At 35.1% G+C, this 23,834-nt stretch overlaps 1 protein-coding gene and 2 non-coding genes across 3 annotated transcripts in view; all 3 read left to right on the top strand.

Annotated features, from left to right (window-relative positions):
- Positions 1-2,439: 2,439 nt before the first annotated feature.
- Positions 2,440-2,510, top strand: TRNAG-CCC (transfer RNA glycine (anticodon CCC)). Its single transcript has one exon. It is a non-coding gene; the product is annotated as a tRNA-Gly (tRNA).
- Positions 2,511-5,165: 2,655 nt separating this feature from the next.
- TRNAG-CCC (transfer RNA glycine (anticodon CCC)) lies at positions 5,166-5,236 on the top strand. The gene has a single exon. It is a non-coding gene; the product is annotated as a tRNA-Gly (tRNA).
- A 10,521-nt stretch (positions 5,237-15,757) lies between these two features.
- The window catches only part of LOC136840162 (heparan sulfate 2-O-sulfotransferase pipe-like), a 30,356-nt gene continuing 22,279 nt past the window's right edge, over positions 15,758-23,834 (top strand). The window contains exon 1 of the mRNA XM_067106612.1: positions 15,758-16,267. Coding sequence (XP_066962713.1) covers positions 16,227-16,267 — 41 coding nt within the window. The 5' untranslated portion in view covers positions 15,758-16,226. The remainder of the gene's footprint in view (positions 16,268-23,834) is intronic.

Here is a 23,834-nt window from a genome sequence, read left to right as displayed (position 1 = left end):
TGAAATGATTAAGGTGACAGTAGAAAGTCCCGGGACGTGAGATGTTCTCTTAACCTTGACAGTCTAATTGAAATAGAACACCAAGGTACGAAAAAGACGTTTGGAGCGGAGGTACGCTTAAAAAAAATATGACGCAGGAATCTTCTAAAGCAGATTGTTCACAGGCAGGTTATGTTCAAACAAAATATGAGATTTCCATTAAAATACAGCACATTTAAACACTTATCTTAACATCTTCATCTCTCTCTCTCTCTCTCTCTCTCTCTCTCTCTCTCTCTCTATCTCTCTATATATATATCTATCTATATATACATATACATAATATATATATATATATATATATATATATATATATATATATATATATACATAGATAATACATAATGGGGTGCGTGTGTATATATATATATATATATATATATATATATATATATATATATATATATATATATATATATATATATATATATAAAGAGAGGTACAGAATGCGATAAAAATAGCATCCATGATCTATGACAGTGGTCTTCTATTAAAGAAATACTTGAATTCACATATTTAGAACAATGAAAAAAGACCTTTAACTTGTCTAGAACACTGATATAAAGTTCATAATCGAGAAGAACTATTCCATACCTTAAACGCTGACTTCGGTCTACCCGGTGAGAACTACTGATCTCTGTAATGGGCGAGAAGTGGACGAGTGTTAGAAATTAGCAGCAGGGGTGAGCTTTTGCAACGGCACTACCTTCCTAAGAGGACCAGAATGATCATCGCAGCTGCGGAGAAGAGCCAGATTTCAATGAGCTTGAAATGTGGACGTTTTTGGCGGAGTTTGGCACCTGAGGAAATATTGGAAAACAAAACATTGGCGATCAGTCTGTATTGCAAACTTATTAACGTACTTGAAAAATAATTGTATATACAATATATGGCATATCTACAAAAAAGTTCTTTCTCTATTTTTGCAAATAAAATGCAATAGCTTTTTGTCTAACCTCAGATATATTCTTTTGAGAAGTAGTGATAATAGTAATCTTTAATTGCCTGACAATATTCATTTGCGATACTCTAAGTACGCACACACAAACAGAAGCTGGCCGGGGATTGAGTTATTGATTTCCTTCGCCCTACTCTTCTTCGTTATTTCCTGAAATGTACGCAACGGTCGCTATTTTTTTTATATATAAGACTGATGACAACGAAAACATAAAGAATTATGTACCTCGAACAACGTGCATCTCAGAAAAACAAGCGTCCTGACACGATGTCACAGTGCTGCTCTAAAGGACCGTGTTCTTTTTAGTTTTTCTTTTTCTGTAAAAGAAAACTAGTGTCTGTCCGTCTACAATTTTTCTGTCCGCCCTCAGATCTTAAAAACTACCGAGGCTAGAGGGCTGCAAATCGGTATGTTTATCATCCAACCTCCAATCATCAAACATACCAAATTGCAGCCATCTAGCCTCAGTAGTTTTTATTTTTTTAAGGTTAAAGTTAGCCATGATCGTGTGTTTGTCACCGCTATAGGTGCCAACAACACAGGACACCATTGGGCCGTGGCTGAAAGTTTTATGGGCTGCGGCTGAGAGTTTCATGGGCCGTGGCTGAGCGTATCATACAGCATTATACGCTGTACAGAAAACTCGACTGGCGCTTTTTTTACTTGTTTGTTTGTGTGGATTCTTCACCTTGTGCAAGAAATCAGTGATAAGGAATTGAAACAAACCTCGAGAGTCTGATGTGTTCGAGCGGCAACAGGGTTATACAGTACGACCCGAGAGGACAGTGGAACGAGTAGTTATTTGATCATTAGGTTATTCCTATTGCACCATATATCTTTTTTGTTTTCCCTTTTTTATACACGGAAATTCTCTTTTGCGGAAGCTTGCTAAGAAAGTCAAAGATCTTTTGATGAAGCAGGCTGGTATAATAATAACAAACAACAATAATAATAATAATAATAATAATAATAATAATAATAATAATAATAATAATAATAATCTTCAGCATTAAATAGTTATTTGAGACGTGATTTATAGCAACTACTAGATCATATGATAACGCTTCGTTCAGTCACATACAGTATTGATTATGGACCACACAATGATTCATGCGGAAGAGAGAAAGATTGTTTGAAGCACTTAAGAAAAACAACAACAACTTACTTGAAATAGAAATGAAGGGAAAATTTCCATAGATAAAACAAGGACATAAATTACATAGACCCATCAATAGTCCTATATAAAGCAAGATAAAATTGTAACCTGTAGACTTATTTGCTGAATGGGTTGATTCCATCACTCGTACAGTAAAAATACCTGTAGACTACTGCAAGTTACAGGTGTTTTCGGTTTCAGGTGCTCATACACAAACATGTGTTGGTGTGTTACAGGTGTTTGTTATGTGAATAGCATTACACTATAATTACCTAATGCATAATATGCGCCGCTGGTGTAGTGGTATCATGCAAGATTCCCATTCTTGCGACCCGGGTTCGATTCCCGGGCGGCGCACTGATCCTTTTTGCAGGAATTGGAACTGGAATATAATAAAACTTTAGGTCAAAGGCCAGGCGCTGGGACCAATGAGGTCATTCAGAGCTGAAAGGGAATTTGAGAGTAAAGAAGGTTTTAAAGGTTCAGCCGGGGGAAAGCCTCGCAATTGCACTATGAATCAATTGTTAGTAACATGGAATAAAGAGAATATGAACGGAGGTACAGTAAAAGGAATGAAACGGGATGCAGCTAGGGGTCGAAGGTACGCTGCAAAGAACCTCAAGCAGTGGTCTGGTAAAACTAAGGTATACTTAAACTTTAAATGCCTACAGTGCACCGAGTGAGGTGCACTGATGGCACTAAATACCCCTACCCCCCCCTACGGGACTTATTAGGAAGAGAGAGAAAGAGAGAGAGAGAGAGATCCAGTTGAATAACAAAAAGACAAAAAAGGACACAGTCACTTTACTAGCGATCTGCTGCGTTGTGTACAAATCGCTGGTGTTATCCTAAATTTTGATAACCAATCACTTTTCCTCGACTTACGTAACATACTGTGATGATATTAACTGAAGTGTCAAGTGTTTATAGTAATTCGATTATATTTAGTTTGAGTAACAGCAATTTCTATCACTATTTGTCAGGACATTGCATAACCATTCCCGCCTACTTATGAATACTGTAACTACGCACATGATAATAACCAAAGGGAAAGTTACAGGTGTACTATATTTTTTCCCCACACCGCCTGGAGAGTGATGCCACTAACTGAACGAGAACAATAAGCGGAAGTAACGAAAAACAAATAAAAAAATGCGCCGAAGTTTCTTCGGCGCAATAGAGTTTTCTGTGCTGCCGATACAGCGTATAATCAAGGCCACCGAAAATAGATCTATCTTTCGGTGGTCTCCGTATAATACTGTATGAGCTGCGGCCCATGAATCTTGAACCACGGCCCGGTGGTGACCTATCCTATATCGTTGCCAGAAGCACGATTATGGCCAACTTTAACATTAAATAAAATAAAAACTACTAAGTCTAGAGGACTGCAACTTGGTATGGTTCATGATTGAAGGGTGGATGATCAACATACCAATTTGCAGCCCTCTAGCCAGAGTAGATTTTAAGATCTGAGGGCGGAAAAAATAAAGTGCGGACGGACAGACAGAGCCGGCACAATAATTTTCTTTTACACAAAACTAGAAACGAGGAAATAATTACGGAAGTAATTGCATACTAAAATCCCCAAGCTTCTCGTTTCTGGATATGCAGACATAATAGCTGACATCTGATTTTTTAATTATCAACTCTCGAGGTGGGGTGTCTCCATTCATGCTACCTTCATTTACTGACACTGATGAATCGTTAGACATACCTGATTAGGCCTTATCAAAGATAAATAAACAAAATAAACAAATGGAATTAACAGGATAAAAAAAATAGATAAACAAATAAATAGGATAAAAAAAATCCTTTCTAAAACACGATGTCACCGACCCTGATCTGGGCAACTCTGCTTACCTAGGTCTATTCAAGAAGAAGAAGAAGAAGAAGAGGAGGAGGAGGAGAAGGAAATAGAAGAGGAGGAGGAGGAGGAGGAAATAGAAGAGGAGGAGGAGGAAATATAGAAGAAGAAGAAGATGAAGAAGAAGAAGAAGAAGAAGAAGAAGAGGAGGAGGAGGAAATAGAAGAGGAGGAGGAAATATAGAAGAAGAAGATGAAGAAGAAGAAGAAAAGAAGAGAGAAGAGGAGGAGGAGGAAATAGGAGAAGAAGAGAGAGGAGGAAATATAGAAGAAGAAGAAGAAGAGGAGGAGGAGGAGGAAATAGAAAGAAGAAGAAGAAGAAAGAGAAAGAGGAGGAAGGAGGAAAAGAAGAAGAAGAAGAAGAAGAAGAAGAAGAAGAAGAAGAAGAGAAAGAAGAAGAAGAAGGACAGTAACCTGCCTAATGAAACTGCAAACGCCACCTCGCAACTATGGAGGGCAAAATTTCGCAATTCGCTTCCGAAGCACCAAATATTCCACATCCTTATCAATAGGGCGGTGTATTTGGGAACATTCGGTGCATGTGTTAGCCGTGAAGGGGTCTATAGAGATTACAAAGCGAGACAACCTTCAGCTTTTTAACATGAATAAGCTTACACTGACTGAATGTCATTCACCGTGCATAATTTACACAGTGTATAAATAAATAAAATAAACGGGTAAATATATATATATATATATATATATATATATAATATATATATATATATATATATATACCTATATATATATATATATATATATATATATATATATATATATATATATATATATATATACATACATATATACATATTGTACATACCTTATGGGATCAGGATGCCTTTCCCTGCTATGTTCTTTCGTCATGCAAAATATATATATATATATATATATATATATATATATATATATATATATATATATATATATATATATATATATATATATATATATATATATATATATATATATATATACATATATATATATATATAATTACATTAAGCCGTTTTCCAAGAGCAATGGCCCCAGAGAAAAAAAAGCATTGGTCACCGATCTATTTATGTTTATGTGTAAAACATGTGTTGGTGCGAGACAGGTGTTTTCTTCCTTCTCTACAGTACACCTGACTTATCCAGTTGTAAATAAGCGCCGCTGGTGTAGTGGTATCATGCAAGATTCCCATTCTTGCGACCCGGGTTCGATTCCCGGGCGGCGCACTGTTTATAACTCCTGAAATTTGGATGAGGCTAGGTATAGGAAACTTCCACAGAGCTATCCCTTTCATACACAGAAAGCTCATTAGCAGAGTATCCATGCCTGCTGTCCTCTTAATCCCTTGAAATTATGCATTTTTTTCCTTTCACCTTAGGTAATCTTTTTTTATCATTAGCTAACTCCACATTTCTCAAGCTGTCAGTTCTCCTTACACCAAAAATAACATGCAAATAAATAATTTTACCAGCCTCAGGCTTTTTTATTTCCACTCATCATCCGCAATTCATTTCTATAAATGAGAGTTGGCTCAACAATTTCATACATTCTAACCTTGGCTTCTATTGATACTCTAAGTCCCTTACCAAATCTTGGCACACACCCCGATACGTTTCTTACTTCACTTATTCTGTGATTCACTTCTCCCCTCCTTCCATTATCCGTCATATTTATTCCTAACTACTTATACAAATCAGCAGAATCTAGTCTTTTACCATCTATATTAAAATTAATTACTACATCTTCCTGGTTCTTCATAGCCAAACTCCTGAACACTAATCTCATCCCTCACTTTTGGTAAACACTTCAATTTTCTTTCTCTACATAATGCAGTTTCTCTTCACTGTTCCCAGTCAGTACTGTTTCGTCTGCATACACCAGCTATTTAGCACTCCATTAACAAAATCATTTTCTAGCCTCTAACTTAGCACCTACTGTACATCCACTGCACCTTCTTGGACTTATCACTTCACAACATCCAAGAAATATCAAACAGCCTTGAGGACATAATACACCCTTGTCTGAGTTCAGTTCTTAAAACAAACCATTAACTGTCCAGTCATCATGTTTTAAATACTTTATTTCCAAACATGAAAACTTGTAATTGTTCTGAACAACTTATCTACTACACGATACATCCTCAGTACCGTATATGATAGCCCTTTATCAGTTCTATCATGAGGCTTTTTTTTAAAGATCTATATATGCCATATACAGATTTTGCCCTTGATTTTCAAACTCCTCACAAAACTGTTTTTTTTTAACAAAAACTTTATTCACACGCACACAACATCTTCCTCGTCTCAGCCTACACTGTTCTACTCCTTCCTTCTGTCACTTATCTCACTTTCTATGTTCAAATCCTACCTCATAGCTCCCTTGGTATGCTAAGCGTTGTTATATCCTACAATCCTTACAGATTCCTACAGCCTTCTCTGTCACCTTTCCGTTTTTATACATTCTCACTTAGAAGAAGTGACTCCTCCAAAGTGTGGTAACATTTTGGTTCCTGACGAGTATTTTAGGTTGAGGCTGTAAGCCCTGATCCCTTCTACACAGTAGGTGCAACCAACTTCAGTTGACTAACCATCAAATGGTTATTCAATGCACAGATAAACAGTCACTATAGATGTCTCAAGAGATGGGCTTATATCACTTCCGTCCAAACCTGGGATCGATCTAATATATATATATATATATATATATATATATATATATATATATATATATATATATATATATATATATATATAACACACACACACATATATATATATATATATATATATATATATATACATATATATATATATATATATATATATATATATATATATATATATATATATATATATATATATATATATATATATATATATATTGACGACCATCCGATCAAGTCTCCTCGTGCCTCACTTATCTCCATCCCATAGCTATTGTCCCCTAATGTATATAACAAATGGGTGCAGAGCAATTAATTTAAACCGAATGTGATTAAAGCCGTTTCGTGATTCATAACATGAGCACTGCCATGAGTTCGTCGCTGCTGCTTTCAAACTCAGTCTTGATTTATTTACTCATTCCTTATTCCTTAATTCATTGGCTGGTTTATCCATTTACTTAACCAATACTGTGTAATTTTATTTTATATGGTATCATTTCCATTTTAATATTAATTTTTACATCTTTTTATTAGCTTTGAACTTTTCTCGTGAAACTGCTCGATAATCAAACTTCCAATTTCATCACAATGCTTATATATTCACATAGTTTACTCATGAACATTATCAAATTTTCCTGAAAATACGGTTTGATGTTTAATTATGAACATCATCCTATCACATTCGGATGTGATCTACACATTCATTATTTTTCCTTTATTATTTCCATATATTTAAGTTTAATATACACGTGAGATTTATGGTTGCAGTAGACAACAACTTAATCTGTACATTAAAATATCAAGTATTATTAAAGTTGCGGACAACAAAATTGCAGTGCGTAACAGAACAGAAATTAGCTCTCATTTTCTATTAGGTGGCTACAGTAGTTCGTTTTCTTTGGTGCTAATGTGACTTACGAAGCGCCCGACTTGGCTGTATTAGGGAACGGAATGGCATTGATAATTTTTCCGTTATGATTTTATCATTATTATGAGGGAAGGGGCTAAGTTTTTTTATTTTTATAATAATTTTCATTAGATATTTGGCCAATAGGCGGTTCTTCAGGGCATTCTGACTTCACTTCATAAGGGGATATATTACCATAGTCAAAGTTGGGTAAAAGTTCGTTTCCGGTCCGACCTGCAGTTCCACATGACTAACTTTTTTCGACAGTTTTCTTGCTGTTTTCAATTGTCCCATTCGAGATTTCAACCGGAGATCATCCGTTGTAAAGTTTCCAAACCTCAGGCCGTAAGCACGTTTACGTGCAAAATGGGCGCCGTGTTAGTACCAGCCCCATGGGGATGTACGTAAAACATAAAATAATTTACAGTAAATACCATAAACATAACGGTTAATACCATAAAAATAACGTCTTACATTGTTCTGGATGTTACGGCCTAAATGACTTACGGCCGAAACTACCAGGACCGGAGTACTTGATGGGAAGTTCGGACCGGAAACGAACATCATCCTAAAGTTGTCGGAGACACAGCAAAAGGACTATGACATAACCTGCAACGTGACTATATACCAATGCTAAGAGTACAAAAGTGGAAACCATTTATAGGTTAGTTTTGTCTATGGAATCTTCTTAATTGCTTTGGTAGACGTTTCCTGAGAGCTTTTACAAGGAACCCTGCAGAAGTGTAAATCCAGCGAAGACCTGATTGGATAATTGGAGGTTGCCAATGTTCGTCAGGATACACTAAACACCCAAGAATAGTTTTACTGTCTGTATTTTAAACTTGAGCCTTGGACTTTTTTGAAGTAGAAAATTTTGCCATTTAAAATGTGCTGTAGATATTAATATGTTACTTTAAGTTTTGTAAGAGTGTTTTTATGACACCTTTTTCGCGTCGTATTGTGTTTCTGCTTGCGATCAAATTTTCTCTTTCCGTACTACCCTTGTTCCTTTTGTTAATTTTTTATTATAATTTTGATATGTGTCATATTTGTGCTCTGACGAATAAACATTAAAACGTTTGGTATTGAACTGCTTTTCATTTTCCTGTGGTACTCGCCTATATTCTTTCGCGAATGTTTGGACGCTCTCAAACACAAATATATATTGGTCATGGTTTTTTAAAAATGAAAATAAGCAAATGAAAAAGCCGTTGTTGATCAAAGCAGAAAGACCGATGCTTTCTAGCTCCTAGCTCGAATTTCAGTGAAGTCGTTGTTTTCCACCCCTTTTTGTATATTATTGGTAATATAAGAAAAAGAATTTTTCGCTCCACTCTCCCCATTCATATTATTTTTCATATTTTTGCGAGAGACTTCTATTTGTACAAACACGAGGGTTTGGAATGTCAAATTCAGCATTGCTAGAGGCTGCAGGTTCCTTAAGATCCATTCTTCATGCCATTAACCTCAAGAAGTATGAGTCGTCAGGCATGTGTAACATATTATAAAAAAGTGTCAGCCACAGCAGGATGGGCCAACAGGTAGGCCTTACCCTGGGTTGGCCTTCTCCAGCAGTACCTGGGGATCACTGCCCGACAGGAAGGCGTTTCTCAGGGGCTACCTTCCATAGGGAAGCCCAGGGTGCCCTGGCGGCCGAAAGGTCCTTCAGTAGGGCTGCCTTCTCAGGAGGAGAACAGGGGACCCCTCTCTTAGCCAGGAAGGCCTACTCTGGGGCTGCCCTTCGTCGGGGAGCCTGGGGCAAACTACACCGGTCCCAGATATCTGGAAGATCAAGAAAGCTAGAACTTGCACAGTTTGCAAGTTCGATTAGCAAGTGAGTTTTTCGTGGAGAAGCATCCTGGCCTGGGAAATTTGTTAAACTTCTTTTTTCTTTAATGTGAAAGTAGTGTTAAACTTTCATTGTGGAATCTTTTTTTTTTTTTTTTTACCAAGCTTTTTGGTCTTTCGCTTCTGTATTCCAGAATGCAGTTCCACTTCTAGTGCAGCCCTGAAGAAAGCCTCGAGTTAATTCCTGAAAAACTATCAGCTAAGAATGAATAAATATAGCTGCTTAGTAATAGCTTTTGTTCAACCAGCCATGACTTCAGCCTGAACGATTTGCCACACACACACATATATATGTATGTGTGTGTGTGTGTACTCTTTTTCTCCTGGTGGTACTGGAAAGCATTAGCCTGCCACTTATCAGAAACTCTTGTAAATTAAGGTTGTAACCCTAAGGCCTTTAAATCCTAATTAGGCAACCATAGTTGTCTAACTACCAGCCCAATTAAATGCTTGGGTCTACAGGCATAGAAAGATTTAACGGCAAGCGCACAGCCACCCGTCCTTCCTGCAAGGTCAACCTTTGACCTCTGATTTGGAGATTCCATGAGGACCTAAAGTGCTCCTCTTTCGTCTTCGGATAACTTTATTTTTTGCCGGTAAAGTCTCCTATCTTTCAGTGAGGGGAGAATCCCCGGGGTTCCATAATGAATGAACTCTATAGTCACAGTGGAGCTCAATATTGTGACACATACAAGTGATAACCCTCAAAAGGCTGGTTCTTCAAGATGGGAAAAATAGAGAGGACACTCTGTGGCCGATCGCTAAAAGGTAATATAATACTTCCGCTTCTTACGTGATGCTGTGGTTTCGACTATATTGGCCAACGCAACCTCTGGCAACTGAGAAAAGTCACAGACTTTATATATATATATATATATATATATATATATATATATATATATATATATATATATATATATATATATATATATATTTCAATTCGGACTACTTAATCAGAACCTCAGTAACATGTTCTTTGAATGTTCAAGAAATCTTATTCGATAATATTTTTTACACTGAACAGCAGTATATAATCTAGATGGAAAAACAAATGTACATACAGAAAAACAAATAAAAGAATATATATATATGTATATATATATATATATATATATATATATATATATATATATATATATACATACAGTATATATAAGGTATAATAAAGATGCATGCAAAGGACAATAGAGGCACTAGATCACAGAAGGAATGCCAAGTGGTAGAGGTTGGAAATATTGTATAACTGTAAGTCAGACAGGAATGAAGAGAACGCTATGTAAGCAGTGCAAAGAAAAGAGATGGGGTAGGCCTATTTATAATCTTTGACCGCATGGACAGTATCCTCATTCATATGTGTCCTAATCTCTCTCGTTAGCATAATATATGTTGCACGAGTATATCTGGAATAGTTTATTATAATCAGTAATTCTATAGAGATCTTATTGGGGTTATATTCTAATAAAATATTTTATATGGTGCTTTAACTGCATGGAATTCGCTCGCTTGCCACGTGAATTTTTAATCTTTCATTAAGTGTATATATATATATATATATATATATATATATATATATATATATATATATATATATATATATATATATATATATATGTGTGTGTGTGTGTGTGTGTGTGTGTGGAAAGTAATACATGGGAAAAAAGTTAATAAACAAACTTGGACCTCAGAAAGAAAATTAAGTGTTTATCGAGGTCAAGGGGTTGCTGAGCCTCCCAGAACTTCCTAGCCAACTCTGCTCTGCAGAAGTGAAGTTTACATATTGAATGGAAATGAAGACGAGTAAAAAATGCGCCGAAGTTTCTTCGGCGCAGTAGAGTTTTCTGTACAGCCGCTGCAGCGTATAATCAAGACCACCGGAAATAGATCTATCTTTCGGTGGTCTCGGTATAATGCTGTATGAGCCGCGGCCCATGAAACTTTAATCATGGCCCGGTGGTGGCCTATCCTATATCGTTGCCAGACGCACCATTACGGCTAACTTTAACCTTAAATAAAATAAAAAAAAAACTACTGAGGCTAGAGGGCTGCAATTTGATATGCTTGATGAATGGAGGGTGGATGATCAACATACCAATCTGCAGCCCTCTAGCCTTCGTAGTTTTTAAGATCTGAGGGCGGACAGAAAAATGCGGAAGGACAGACAAAGCCGACACAATAGTTTCTTTTATAGAAAACTAAATAGAAGAGTTCTGAAGCTGCTGAGATGAACTATTTTCATAATCCATGTTTCTCTAGAAAAGTTGAATAATAAGAAATGTGGAGATATGCATAAGTAGTGGTAAAAAGGGAAAGGATATAAGGATGGATCAGAATATTTAAAGATAATTCGGTCATGAAGAAAGAATGGAGAACAATGGGCTGGAGAAATGAATGTATAATTCCAAAGTGTTGGGAGGAGGAGGAGGAGGAGGAGGAGGAGGAGAGAAAGACCTAAAAAGTACAGATACTATAATTAGAGTGGAAGAGGCATTGGAATGAATGGGCCTTATTGCAAAATAATATAGTGAAAGTTTGTATATAGTAGTTCGTCGTGCTGTTGATGAGCCTCCTGTGTAGGTAAGGAAGTTTTCGGCACTGGGGTTCATCTACAAATCAGCAGATAAAGTAAGAATGGTGGTGCTCGTTGCATTATTGGCAATCTGGATAAAGCATGCAAGGGCATGAACATTAAAGTAAAATCGTACGATAAGTTGATCAGAAAAAACTGCTACATAGTTTTTCTTATGTTCCGGTAAACTTTTGACTTTGTACACATTTCGTGATAAGCTATAGCAGAATGAATAATATATCATCAAAAAATATTGCTTCGAGGCACAGTAAGTTTATTCCGATTGGGAATAAGAAAAAGAAAATGAAAAGTGCAGCTAAAAAAAAAAAAAAATCTAGACTATCTCACTAAAATGTCACAAACCATTATCAGTCAACTCGTTCTAAATCGCCTGGGATGCAATTCCTGTCTTCTTATCATATCTTTAATTCACTTCTGGAACCAGTTCATCAAATTTCTCTAAAAAAGGAATAAAAACATGACTAATCTGAGTGCGTCTATCTGCCTGCCTATCTTGTTCCTGTCTGTCTGTCCTGTTTGCGAAGCCATGGTCATGCTACCTTCCCTATTTATTTAAATGACGTGAAGTTAAGAGGAAGAAACGCAACTGCACATATAACCGCAATGCTTGTGAGAAACCAAGAACTGCGCCGCTTTAACTGTACTACAAGCGAAAGCCCTTGCCTGAGAAACATAGGAAAGATAATTGTGTAGGTATGGAACCCGAGCGCAAGGAAGCAAGACCGACAATTTGCCTAGTACAAAAATGCAGTTTCGCGAGTGGAAACTCGTGCATTAGTTTCTCCTCTGAGAAGTTCGCATCCAAGATCAATGACCTCTTTAGGAATAGCAAATGTCAGAAAAGAGAGATATATATATATATATATATATATATATATATATATATATATATATATATATATATATATATATATATAACATTTTACTTTTAAAAGGTGTGTATCCAACAGATGTCAATCTGGTAAAATATCTTCGTATTTTGTATCATTGTTTTAGGATGAGGTTCCTAGCCTCATGTCCTTCTCCAGCCCCGGCATCAGCACTATAGTCGACCGTACTAAGGAAGTAGAAGAAGAAGAAAAACTTTTGCTGATAATGATAGGCATGAAAATGAAAAATTAAAAAAAGAAAGCATAAATTGCAAAATCATCTTCAGTGCTAAAATCTACATCTATCTCGACCGCATTCAAGTCAGAATTGCGCAATAGGATACTAAGTAACGTCTTATGTAAACAACTAACTGAAATGATTTTGCGGTATAGACTCACATTTTTACGCAGGCACACACACAAAAAAAAGTACCGGTGCAAAAAATAAATTATTCTTAAATTAGTATATTTTTTAGGCTTTCGTGTCATGAACGTTGCTTAGGGGTGTATATTCACAGTCTACGTTATCACAGGGTTCACCATAACTAAGCGGGGAGATGTTAGGAATCATAATGGATCTTCCACTTTGATGAGAACATCGGGTACTGGAGGTCATCCACCCTTATCCTGCATTGAAATGCCCAGTAGCTTCCCGGATGAGGTCGCCTCTCTAGTCCTATAGGGCGAAGCTAAGTTATGGTTCTCCGTTTAACGGTTTTTGTGTCCGCGGCGGGGTGGAGGGGTGTCACTGTAACCAAGTGGCTATGACACTCCACTCTTCACTAACGAGAGGAACTGGGAGCCATTCCGGGTGATGAGCAGAGGTATGAATCATTAAAAAAATTATAAATAAATAAATAACAAATAAAACCATAGTGGTTTGTTTTCACCTAAGCTGTAAATTATGTACCTTGTAGTTAGGCCTAAGAAACTGTAGTGAGTAAGCTGCCAGGGAGAGAAAGCTTTGGAAAATCAGGTTTTTAAAAAAGCCAATTATATATATATATATATATATATATATATATATATATATATATATATATATATATATATATATATATATATATATATATGTGTGTGTGTGTGTGTGTGTGTGTTTGTATACACATAGATATTCATTAGTAGCATCTGTTATTTTACTTTCTCTATCATTTCTCAGACTTTTTTTATTAATTTACATTTGGACACACTAGCATTTGAGTCTCCTTAGAAAGTTACCGCAGTGAAATCATTGGTTTCTTATGGACAATAACAGTAACAATAAAAACGCAGACCGACTTTCCTAGATGCTCTTTAGTTTCCGTGGAGAATAATTAGTCAAGTTGTCTCGGTTACGGGCGATCATCATTCTGCTCCAGTTAAAGCTATGGTTTCTTGCGACTGATAAGTGATTGCGCATTGGTTTAACAAATTACGGTACATTTTAAGATCTCTCTATTCACCTGTCTCCGTGAGTATATACGCTCATAATTTATATATATATATATATATATATATATATATATAATACTATATATATATATATATATATATATATACACACACACACACACAAAACACACACATATATATGCATGTGTATCTTGTATATGTATCTATATAAATTCTATCATAAATTAACAAATGATAATGAATATGAACAGAATAGATGGCCCAGAAAAAGGAAAACAACAGTGCAATTTGTTGCACTTCGTTGATTCACTTTCCTCATATACATACTCTCTCTCTCTCTCTCTCTCTCTCTCTCTCTCTCTCTCTCTCTCTCTCTCTCTCTCTCTCTCTCTCTCTCTCTATATATATATATATATATATATATATATATATATATATATATATATATATATCTCTGAAATTTTCCATTTATACGCAATCACATTTCTATACCCAATTATTAAGCCTCAAATACCCTTGAAACAACCTACACCCAAAGGTCAAATACCCTTTGGGTATAAGTTATTCCTAAGATATAAGGATTTCGATGTTGAGGGGTATTTTCGACATTATATATATATATATATATATATATATATATATATAAATATATATATATATATATATATATATACATTATATATATATATATATATATATATATATATATATATATATATATATATATATAATGTATGGGGAGAGAGAGAGTTTTCATGGAAAGTTTCTGTCTACAGTATTGACCGCTTCATAATTTTGCAGTAATGTTAATATAAAATTTCGCGTTTTAAAAACCAGCTATAATACGGATAACTTCTGACGGGTCACCCCTCCCCAAACAGGAGTTACCTCCAATTAACCAAGAGGTACGGGAGAAAGCAGGAGGAACTTGGAGTAAAACGCTTGTACAGACATATATAGCAACAATCCTGAAAACCCTGGGCTGAATTTTATGATGACGATGTTCCAGAATAAGGTCTAACTTTTACAAGTGTATCATAGTATATTCATAACGTTAACGGAGAGTTTGCAATGTGTATGCTTGATGTATTTCACTCGAGGAGTCCGGTTGGAAAACAAATAAAGATCGATAAGAGGCTAAGCGGCAACAACCTTGTACCGTTATGTTCCTTCCCGCCCCCATCTCTCTACCTTCTGGCTAGTGTTCTCCGGTGTGAATGATAGCCAATATTTTAGAGCTTTCCTCTCATTAGTGAAGGAAACGAAGCAAAAGCATTCATATGAAATATTACTTCATAGCTAACTATCAAATTAAAGTGTCCGCTTAATTATTTTAGGCTAGTAGATTAGGTAGCTACCTGCGCTAATCGGCTCTGTGACACTAGGATTTAGAAAAAAAATCGTGCGCGAGAAGGTGAATATTTTGTCCACTGGATGAGCCACCATGGTCGGTGCCAGCAGGAGGTCAACGGAGTGAAAAATGCACTGTAAACAAACTAAATTGGGTCACAAGGGTAGGTCGGTCCAAGCTCAAATACAAAACTTGGCTCCCGGAGTGACAGTTGAACCACGGCAACCTACCTGTTGCTCAGACCGGTCTCGGAGACTGAGTAGTCAGACTCAGTAGTGCTTACACTGTCTTGGTGTCTGTATGTAGAAGAAGTTTGTTCCGCTAGATCAAAGAACTCTTCCTGTTGTTTAACACTTCGATTCTTGCCGTAGCAGTGTTTTGTGACTGGAGAATTCTAAAGGCATATCCTACCATGAGTGATGTGAAAATAACGGAAATGAGCTGAAGAAATGCCGCCTCTTATATGATCATTTAAAATCATCGACACACCCTAAGCACTTCTCTTAACATTTAAAATTTGTTATAAAAAGAAGCTACGAAACATCGATTCTTATTCAGACTAGATCAGGCTGCTACGTGTTGTGTATCTGACTAGAATCTATGAGAAGATTCGGTTTAAGAATGACACTCCGAAGCCAGAGGTAAGGTCGCAAGCCTTGCTAGATATTTAATGTACTGCTAAAAATGTAATGCTAAATTCCCTGGCATGGGTATTTTTTAATTATTTATAGGATAAAAGTTACCCATTTAGTAAGAAGACTAAAGATTCACCTATCGTCAGTGTTTAACATTTGTTAATGTAGGTTTGAGAAATGCCAGTTTTTAATGAGCGAGAGGTAGATATAGTCACTGCTACTGTTAGGATTGGAACTTCCTATACACCAGAAAGTTACATAGGCCTAGTCGAGGTCCTTCGTTTGTGTGAATTGCTTGCATGATCCTGCAGACTGTTGTAGGCTTAATGTGACATAATTTTTCCACACAAGACAGAATCGTTTAACAACAATGTATGTGCTGTACATCAAGGGAGCAGTCAGTATATATTTTTACCAGGATTAACATACTCTATACCATCCATTTCGTATAACAGTATCGATTGGAAGGTAATATTTTATAGCACAATTGCTAGCTTCGTATAGGTTTGTCTTAAAAAAAAAGACTAGCTTACATATTATATAGCCTAGGCCTGGCTTTTGATAAAATTTATAGGCCTAACTATGTATTATAATTAGGTAACTAAAGGAATTATTTTTTGCATCAATGTCATACATGTAACCAGAGTGAGTCACGCTTTTGTTGAAGTGGTTTGACCTATATTGTTGGCTGGAAACGTTTAGGAATAGGCTGTTCGGGCAAAGGTACCGATCTTGGGCCGAAATTCTGTCTTAAAGATGCATAAGAATGCAGGAAAATGTATCCGCGTGTCAACGTCTTCAAGAAGATATATATAAAAAAAAAAGCCAGTGGAAGAGGGCAGCGAGCCCATCGGAGAAGGCAGGATTTAGCGCCTCGGGTTATAAATAGTAGGTCAGGTTTGGACGTCGTAATTTGGGAATATATCTGCGATGCAGTTCCTTCTGTCAGTTTCGGCCATGATACGACTGAAATATATAGTCATTGTGAATGGAGTGCTTATCACAGTGAAATAAAAATGGTTATAGTTCTTTACTGAAAAAAAAAATTGAATCTAGGACACAAGATTTTGCGGAGATTCGCATGTGCTCCTGAAAATGAGGTCTATCTAATATTATTGTTTTTTTTTTTTAATATATAACGTGTAGCCCTAGATAAAGGTAACAAACACACAGGAAATACTCTAGGCAGACTCTTATGTGATATGAATGACCTGTGAAAGATCAAATGACTTTTTTATTTGATGATAATATAACCAATTCACTGAAGGTCAGAAATTGACGAATGCTTTCATGTTACCTTGAGTTCGTCATGTTTTTTCTACCCATGGTTCCGGTTCCTCTTGCATTGTCAAGTCGTAACTTTGCTTGTTGTCATCATACTCATAAATAGTCATGTTGCCATGTCGTATCATTAATTCCCCGTGTTGTTTTGTCATACTGTAGCATTTAATCATTAATTTGTGTGTGTTTTTCATGGAGTTTGTCATATCAAAGCAGTTTTCTTATGCTCTAAGTGTGTGTGTTATTTTTACGTCGCTTTATTATATTCAGTATTAGATATTTTGTACTGGTGGTAAAAAAATATGATGTTTTGATGCATCGCTATATGTATGCCATACTCTCTCAGCCTATTAGCTATACTTAACGTGTAGAATTTCTTGCATATTGTATAAGGATGTCACGAGATCTCGAGATCCTTGTGTCATCATATAGGAGCTATTGTAGGTCTCGAAAAATGCATGTATGGCCATTGTAATTATTTATCACTAATTAGTATTGACACCCTCATCCCCTGAATGAGTTTGTAATTTTACTGATTGCTGATATTATGTCAGTATTTTTCCAGGCGCGTAATCTTTGATGTCATACATTCTCATATAGAGAACGAAGAATTATGATCACACAACCAATGTTCTTAATCCCGTTGTACCATAACCGGAACATTCCAAAGTCATGTCTTAAGGATACACCCAAGAAGACTCCTACTTAATTATGCGTAATCTATGGTTCTTATCCGCCCTGTTACTTCTTTAAACACTTTGCAGAAGCTCGATTCGTGATTTCATGGCCTTCCGGTTGCTGAGTAAGGCTTGATTCCCGTGAATAATAATAAATTAGTTGGTTTGTATGTTGTATATTTGCGGGCTGTTTTTACATTCTTGTGAATTCGACCGGCCTTAGATTTGACATACAAGTTCATATTTTGTCAAAAAATATGTGGCATTTTTGGACTCCTAGTTGGAAATGAGACAGCTAGAAATTTGCTTTTAATCATCCAGCCTCTTGCCGCCATTAAGGGTGGCAAAATCGAAGCAGTTTAAATGACGGTGGATAACGCGCATGGGCGAGTTCAGTTTTGCTGCCGATTTGAAAGCACGAAATCTGTAATGACCCTTTGCTACTCAGTGAGGTTAACGTCTATGATAAGGAGGTACAGAAAATACAAGAATAATGTGCTTGCATTAAACAGTCTTAATTCATACTTAAATCTCAGTTCATACTCAATCACTAATGAGGGATTTTCCGTTAACACTTTTTTCCGTATTGTGGTCCACATTGTTTTGGACGGTTAGGCCCGTCTGGGTCTCTAAGCCAGCCCGCCCCTCCCCCCATCAAAAAAAAAAATGGTTTGGCTTTATGGTTGTGGTTAGTTTATTTGAGGAGTTTATGTATTCTTTAGTACTTAAAACGTAGTTTTCTTTTAGTGTATCTATAGATGTGTTCATTTGACTTGACCGCGTGTAAGTGGAACAGTTCTTGAATACTGTAATCACTTCGTACTAACTACTGTGAAATAGCTCCCGATTACTTGAAATACGGTATGTACTGAGGGTTTATGCACCTATTCCCAAACTCTCAAAAACTGTGCATTCATCATTGGCGAGTATGAATAAGTAGTGCTTCCTGAAGTTGGTCATATTGTTTGTCTTTGAGCGACATATGGTAGAGAAGAAGGTCGCACGTGAACCACTTACTGGAGTTATTTGCGGGAGTCGCTAGACTCTAGTTTAGGGTCCTTGACCTCTTGTGAATATTATCATGTGTTCTTAGTATCATTTTTGCTTTATATATATATATATATATATATATATATATATATATATATATATATGTGTGTGTGTATATATGTGTATATATATGTATATATATGTGTATATATGTGTATATGTGTATATATATATATATATATATATATATATATATATATATATATATATATATATATATATATATATATATATATGGATGTATACCCAGTAATTGGGCAGCTACTTGGAAATCTTAGCTTAATGATAAATAATGTTACCAAGACCAGGAAAGAACATTCTTTTTATTTTGAGCTTTCGGTATAAAACCTCATCATCAGGCTGAAAAAACCGACAGGATGAGAATCAATAAAATTACAATGAAATGAATTGTCATAATAAATCTTCAGCAAAAATACTAACGAAATATATAAAATGAACAAGTAATACAAACTAAAAGAGTGAGACGTAAAATAACGAAAAATTAAAAACACAAACATAGAAATATGAAAATAAAACTAAAGTGTGATGTAAATAAACTACCACTCCCAAAGTTAAATGTTAACGACCTAATTGAGTACCTGCTATGAAATTACACGATAGCTAGTTGAATACCAGACGAGTTGTTGTTAATTCCAGCTTCATCTTTTTAATGAGTCAACGACTCTGAAATTAAAAGGTCAGTCTATTTGAACAAAAGACAGTACCCGAAAATCCAGGTCAGTGAAAGGATGGTCTGTGCTAAACTGTGTTCTCTAATGGCAGAAAAGGTGGTTTGGAAAGGGAAACCTAGTTCTAATAGAAAGACCTCTGTGTTCCAAATTCTGTGTCTGAGCCAGCGGGAACTAGATCCACATCATGCAGACCACACTGCGAACAAGTGAACAAGTAAACGACACAGGAATTAAAGGTCCACAGGCAGAGTAGGCGTCTCTCTCAAAAATGATCTTATTGTAAAGGATTACAGAAAACAAACCGGAAACTTATTTGAAACAATGTAAAAGTATTTCTTGTAACTTTTTCGGACCATATAGCTACTATGACCAAAGGTAAGGCAATTTAATGTACTTTACATCTTTACTAGCAGTACTGTACACACCGGTCTGGGACAAAACTTTTTCATTTAAAAGTTTTCAGAACTTTTGTAAATACAAAAAATGGGATATGAATTTTCAGAAAAATAATTCTGGAGAAACCATATCTTGATGAAATAAATTAAATCACAACAAACATTGTAGCTTTATTAATCCAAAGTGCGTATTGAGTTCATCTTATCACAACTTTGGCAGAAAAACTTTAGGTAATTCAATCCCAAGCCAGTAAAAAAGTACTTTTCCTATAAACAGAGGGTCTCAAATTTTGCCACTATTTCTGTATATCTGTACATCTAAAAATGACAACTTATTATCCTGTTCCGTCTCACAAGTAAAACGAAATGTTAGGGTGACAGGTTTTGGACTTAATTAAATGACTTGCAAACAAATCAACATGTGATAATTCCTTAAACACAAGGAAAGTATCATCTACATATAAGGTAATCAAAAAGGTTTGAAAGCACTAGGACCTGTATGTGCGGATTGCTTCATGGGTTATTGTGAAAGTTTTGGATGTCTGAATGCCTAGTGCTTTCAAACCTTTGTATTACCTTGGGTATGTAGATGATACTTTCCCTGTGTTTAAGGAATTATCACATGTTATTTGTTTTTTGAATATTTTAATTCTCGTCACTAACATTTCTTTTATTTGTGAGATTTGGAATAGGATAATAAGTTGTCATTTTTAGATGTACATAGTATACAGAAATAGCGGCAAATTTGAGACTGTTTATAGGGAAAATACTTTTACTGGCTTGGGATTGAATTACCTCAGTTTAGCCAAAGTTGTATATAAGATGAACTCAATACTTTGATTAATAGAGCCTACAATGTTTGTTGTGATTTTTAATTTATTTCATCATGATATGGTTTTCCTCCAGAATTATTTTTCTGAAAACTCATATCCCATTTTTTGCTTTACAAAGTTCTGAAAAATTTTTTAAATGAAAGTTTTGTCCCAGACCGGTGTACAGTACTGCTAGTAAAGATGTAAAGTACATTAAATTGCCTTACCTTGGTCATAGTAGCTTATATGGTCCGAAAAAAGTTACAAAAAATACTTCTAAGCATTGTTTTCTCCAAATAGTTTCCAGTTTGTTTTCTGTAATCCTTTTACAATAAGATCACTTTTGAGAGAAAGCCTACTCTGCCTGTGGACCTTAATTCCTGTGTCGTTTACTTGTTCACTTGTTCGCAGTGTGGTCTGCGATACGTGGATCAGTTCCCTTTGGCTCAGACACAGAATTTTGGAACACAGAGGTCTTTCTATTAGAACTAGGTTTCCCCTTTCCAAACCACCTTTTCTGCCATTAGAGAACACAGTTTAGCACAGGACCATCCTTTCACTGACCTGGATTTTCGGGTACTGTCTTTTTGTTCAAATAGACTGGACCTTTTAATTTCAGAGTCGCTTGACTATTAAAAAGATGAAGCCAGGAATTGAACAACAACTCGTCTGGTATTCAACTAGCTATCATTCTAATTTCATAGTAGGTACTCAATTAGGTCGTTAATTATTTCACTTTGGGAGTGGTAGTTTGTTTTTACATTTCACTTTAGTTTTATTTTCATATTTTTATGTTTTGTTTTTTAATTTTTCGTTATTTTACGTCTCACCCTTTTAGTTTGTATTACTTGTTCATTTTATATTTCGTAGTATTTTTGCTGAAGATTTATTATGACAATTCATTTCATTGTAATTTTATTGATTCTCATCCTTGTCATTTTTTCAGCCTGATGATGAGTTTTATACCTCGAAAGCTTGTACAATAAGAATGTTCTTCCTGGTCTTAGCAAATTATTTATCATTAAGCTATATATATATATATATATATATATATATATATATATATATATATATATATATATACATATATATATATATATATATATATATATATATATATATATTTGTACTATATATAAATGTATATATAAAATATGTATATATATATATATATATATATATATATATATATATATATATATATATATATATACAGTATATGTATGTATGCTTGTATGTAGGTATATATTATATGTGTTACATATATATATATAATATATATACAATATATGCATATATATATATAGAAAAGAGTGTGTAAGTATGTGTGAACTTACCACAGCCATAATGTTAGTATTCTGAATCATGTTCCAACCATATATATGTATATATATATAAATATATATATACATATATATAAATGATATATATATATATGTATATATATATATATATATATATTATTTTTTTTTTTAGATTCTTTCCGTGGCTTTAACGACTGAGCTGAAGTTACATCCGTTTCAAACAGTTCTCGAGAAATTCTGCCAATGCTGAATGACAGACGATAACACAAACCGGAATTTTTTCCGTAGGGGGATATAATTCCACCAGTGCACCTCACGCGGTGCAATGTAGGCATCACTCAAGGTTTCTTGCGGCGTCCCTTCGGCCCCTAGCTGCAACTCCTGTCATTCCTTTTACTGTACCTCTGTTCATATTCTTTTTCTTCCACCTTACTTTCCACCCTTTCCTAACAATTGTTTCATAGTGCAACTGCGGGATTTCCTTCTGTTACACTTTTAAAATCTACCTCACTCTCCATTTTCCGTTCAGCGCTGATCGACCACATAGGTCCCAGCGCTTAAGCATTTGCCCTAAATCTTATATTCCAATTCGAAACAGGAATTAAGTGAATTTAAAGCACTCAGTTTAGAACTCTCCTTTCTCGAAATACGTACGTTTTGTCTACATCTGATTTTTTAATATGATAAATATCTCCAATCTTGTCTAGCATACCCATTTTTCAGTGAGCCTAATGGAAGCGCACCTCGGCACCCATTTCTAAACATGGCGTACGTAGAGGTCACAGAAGCCAGTAGAACGGTTAAGCAATGGGATTTTCAACGCATTAAGCATGCGGAATGGTTTTAATTTTCGTCCAGTGGACACTTGACTTAATCCTGTTGAAACTGACCAACCATGTTTACGATTCTCAACTAGTTTCAATGGATGGTGTGGATGGTGTAGAACACAATAATGGTTTGTTTGTGTCTGTCACTTATATATATATATATATATATATATATATATATATATATATATATATATATATATATATATATATACATATATATATATAATATATATACATATATATAAATATATATATATATATATATATATATATATATAATATATAATATATATACATATATATATAATATATATCTGTATATACGCATATGTGTATATATATGCAAGCATATACTTATATGTGTATATATATTTGTGTGTGTGTGGAGAGAGAGAGAGAAAGGTGCACATCGTTATTCATATATTGGCCATCTAAAGCATTTTGTATATAACTGTGCATGTAAACTAGCATGCATCTGTCCATGTGTATACAAAATATACTATTATATATGTATTATATATATATATATATA

This window comes from Macrobrachium rosenbergii, chromosome 7 (assembly GCF_040412425.1).
Source record: "Macrobrachium rosenbergii isolate ZJJX-2024 chromosome 7, ASM4041242v1, whole genome shotgun sequence".
Taxonomy (NCBI): Eukaryota; Metazoa; Arthropoda; class Malacostraca; order Decapoda; family Palaemonidae; genus Macrobrachium; species Macrobrachium rosenbergii.
This window is presented reverse-complemented; position numbering and strand designations above follow the sequence as displayed.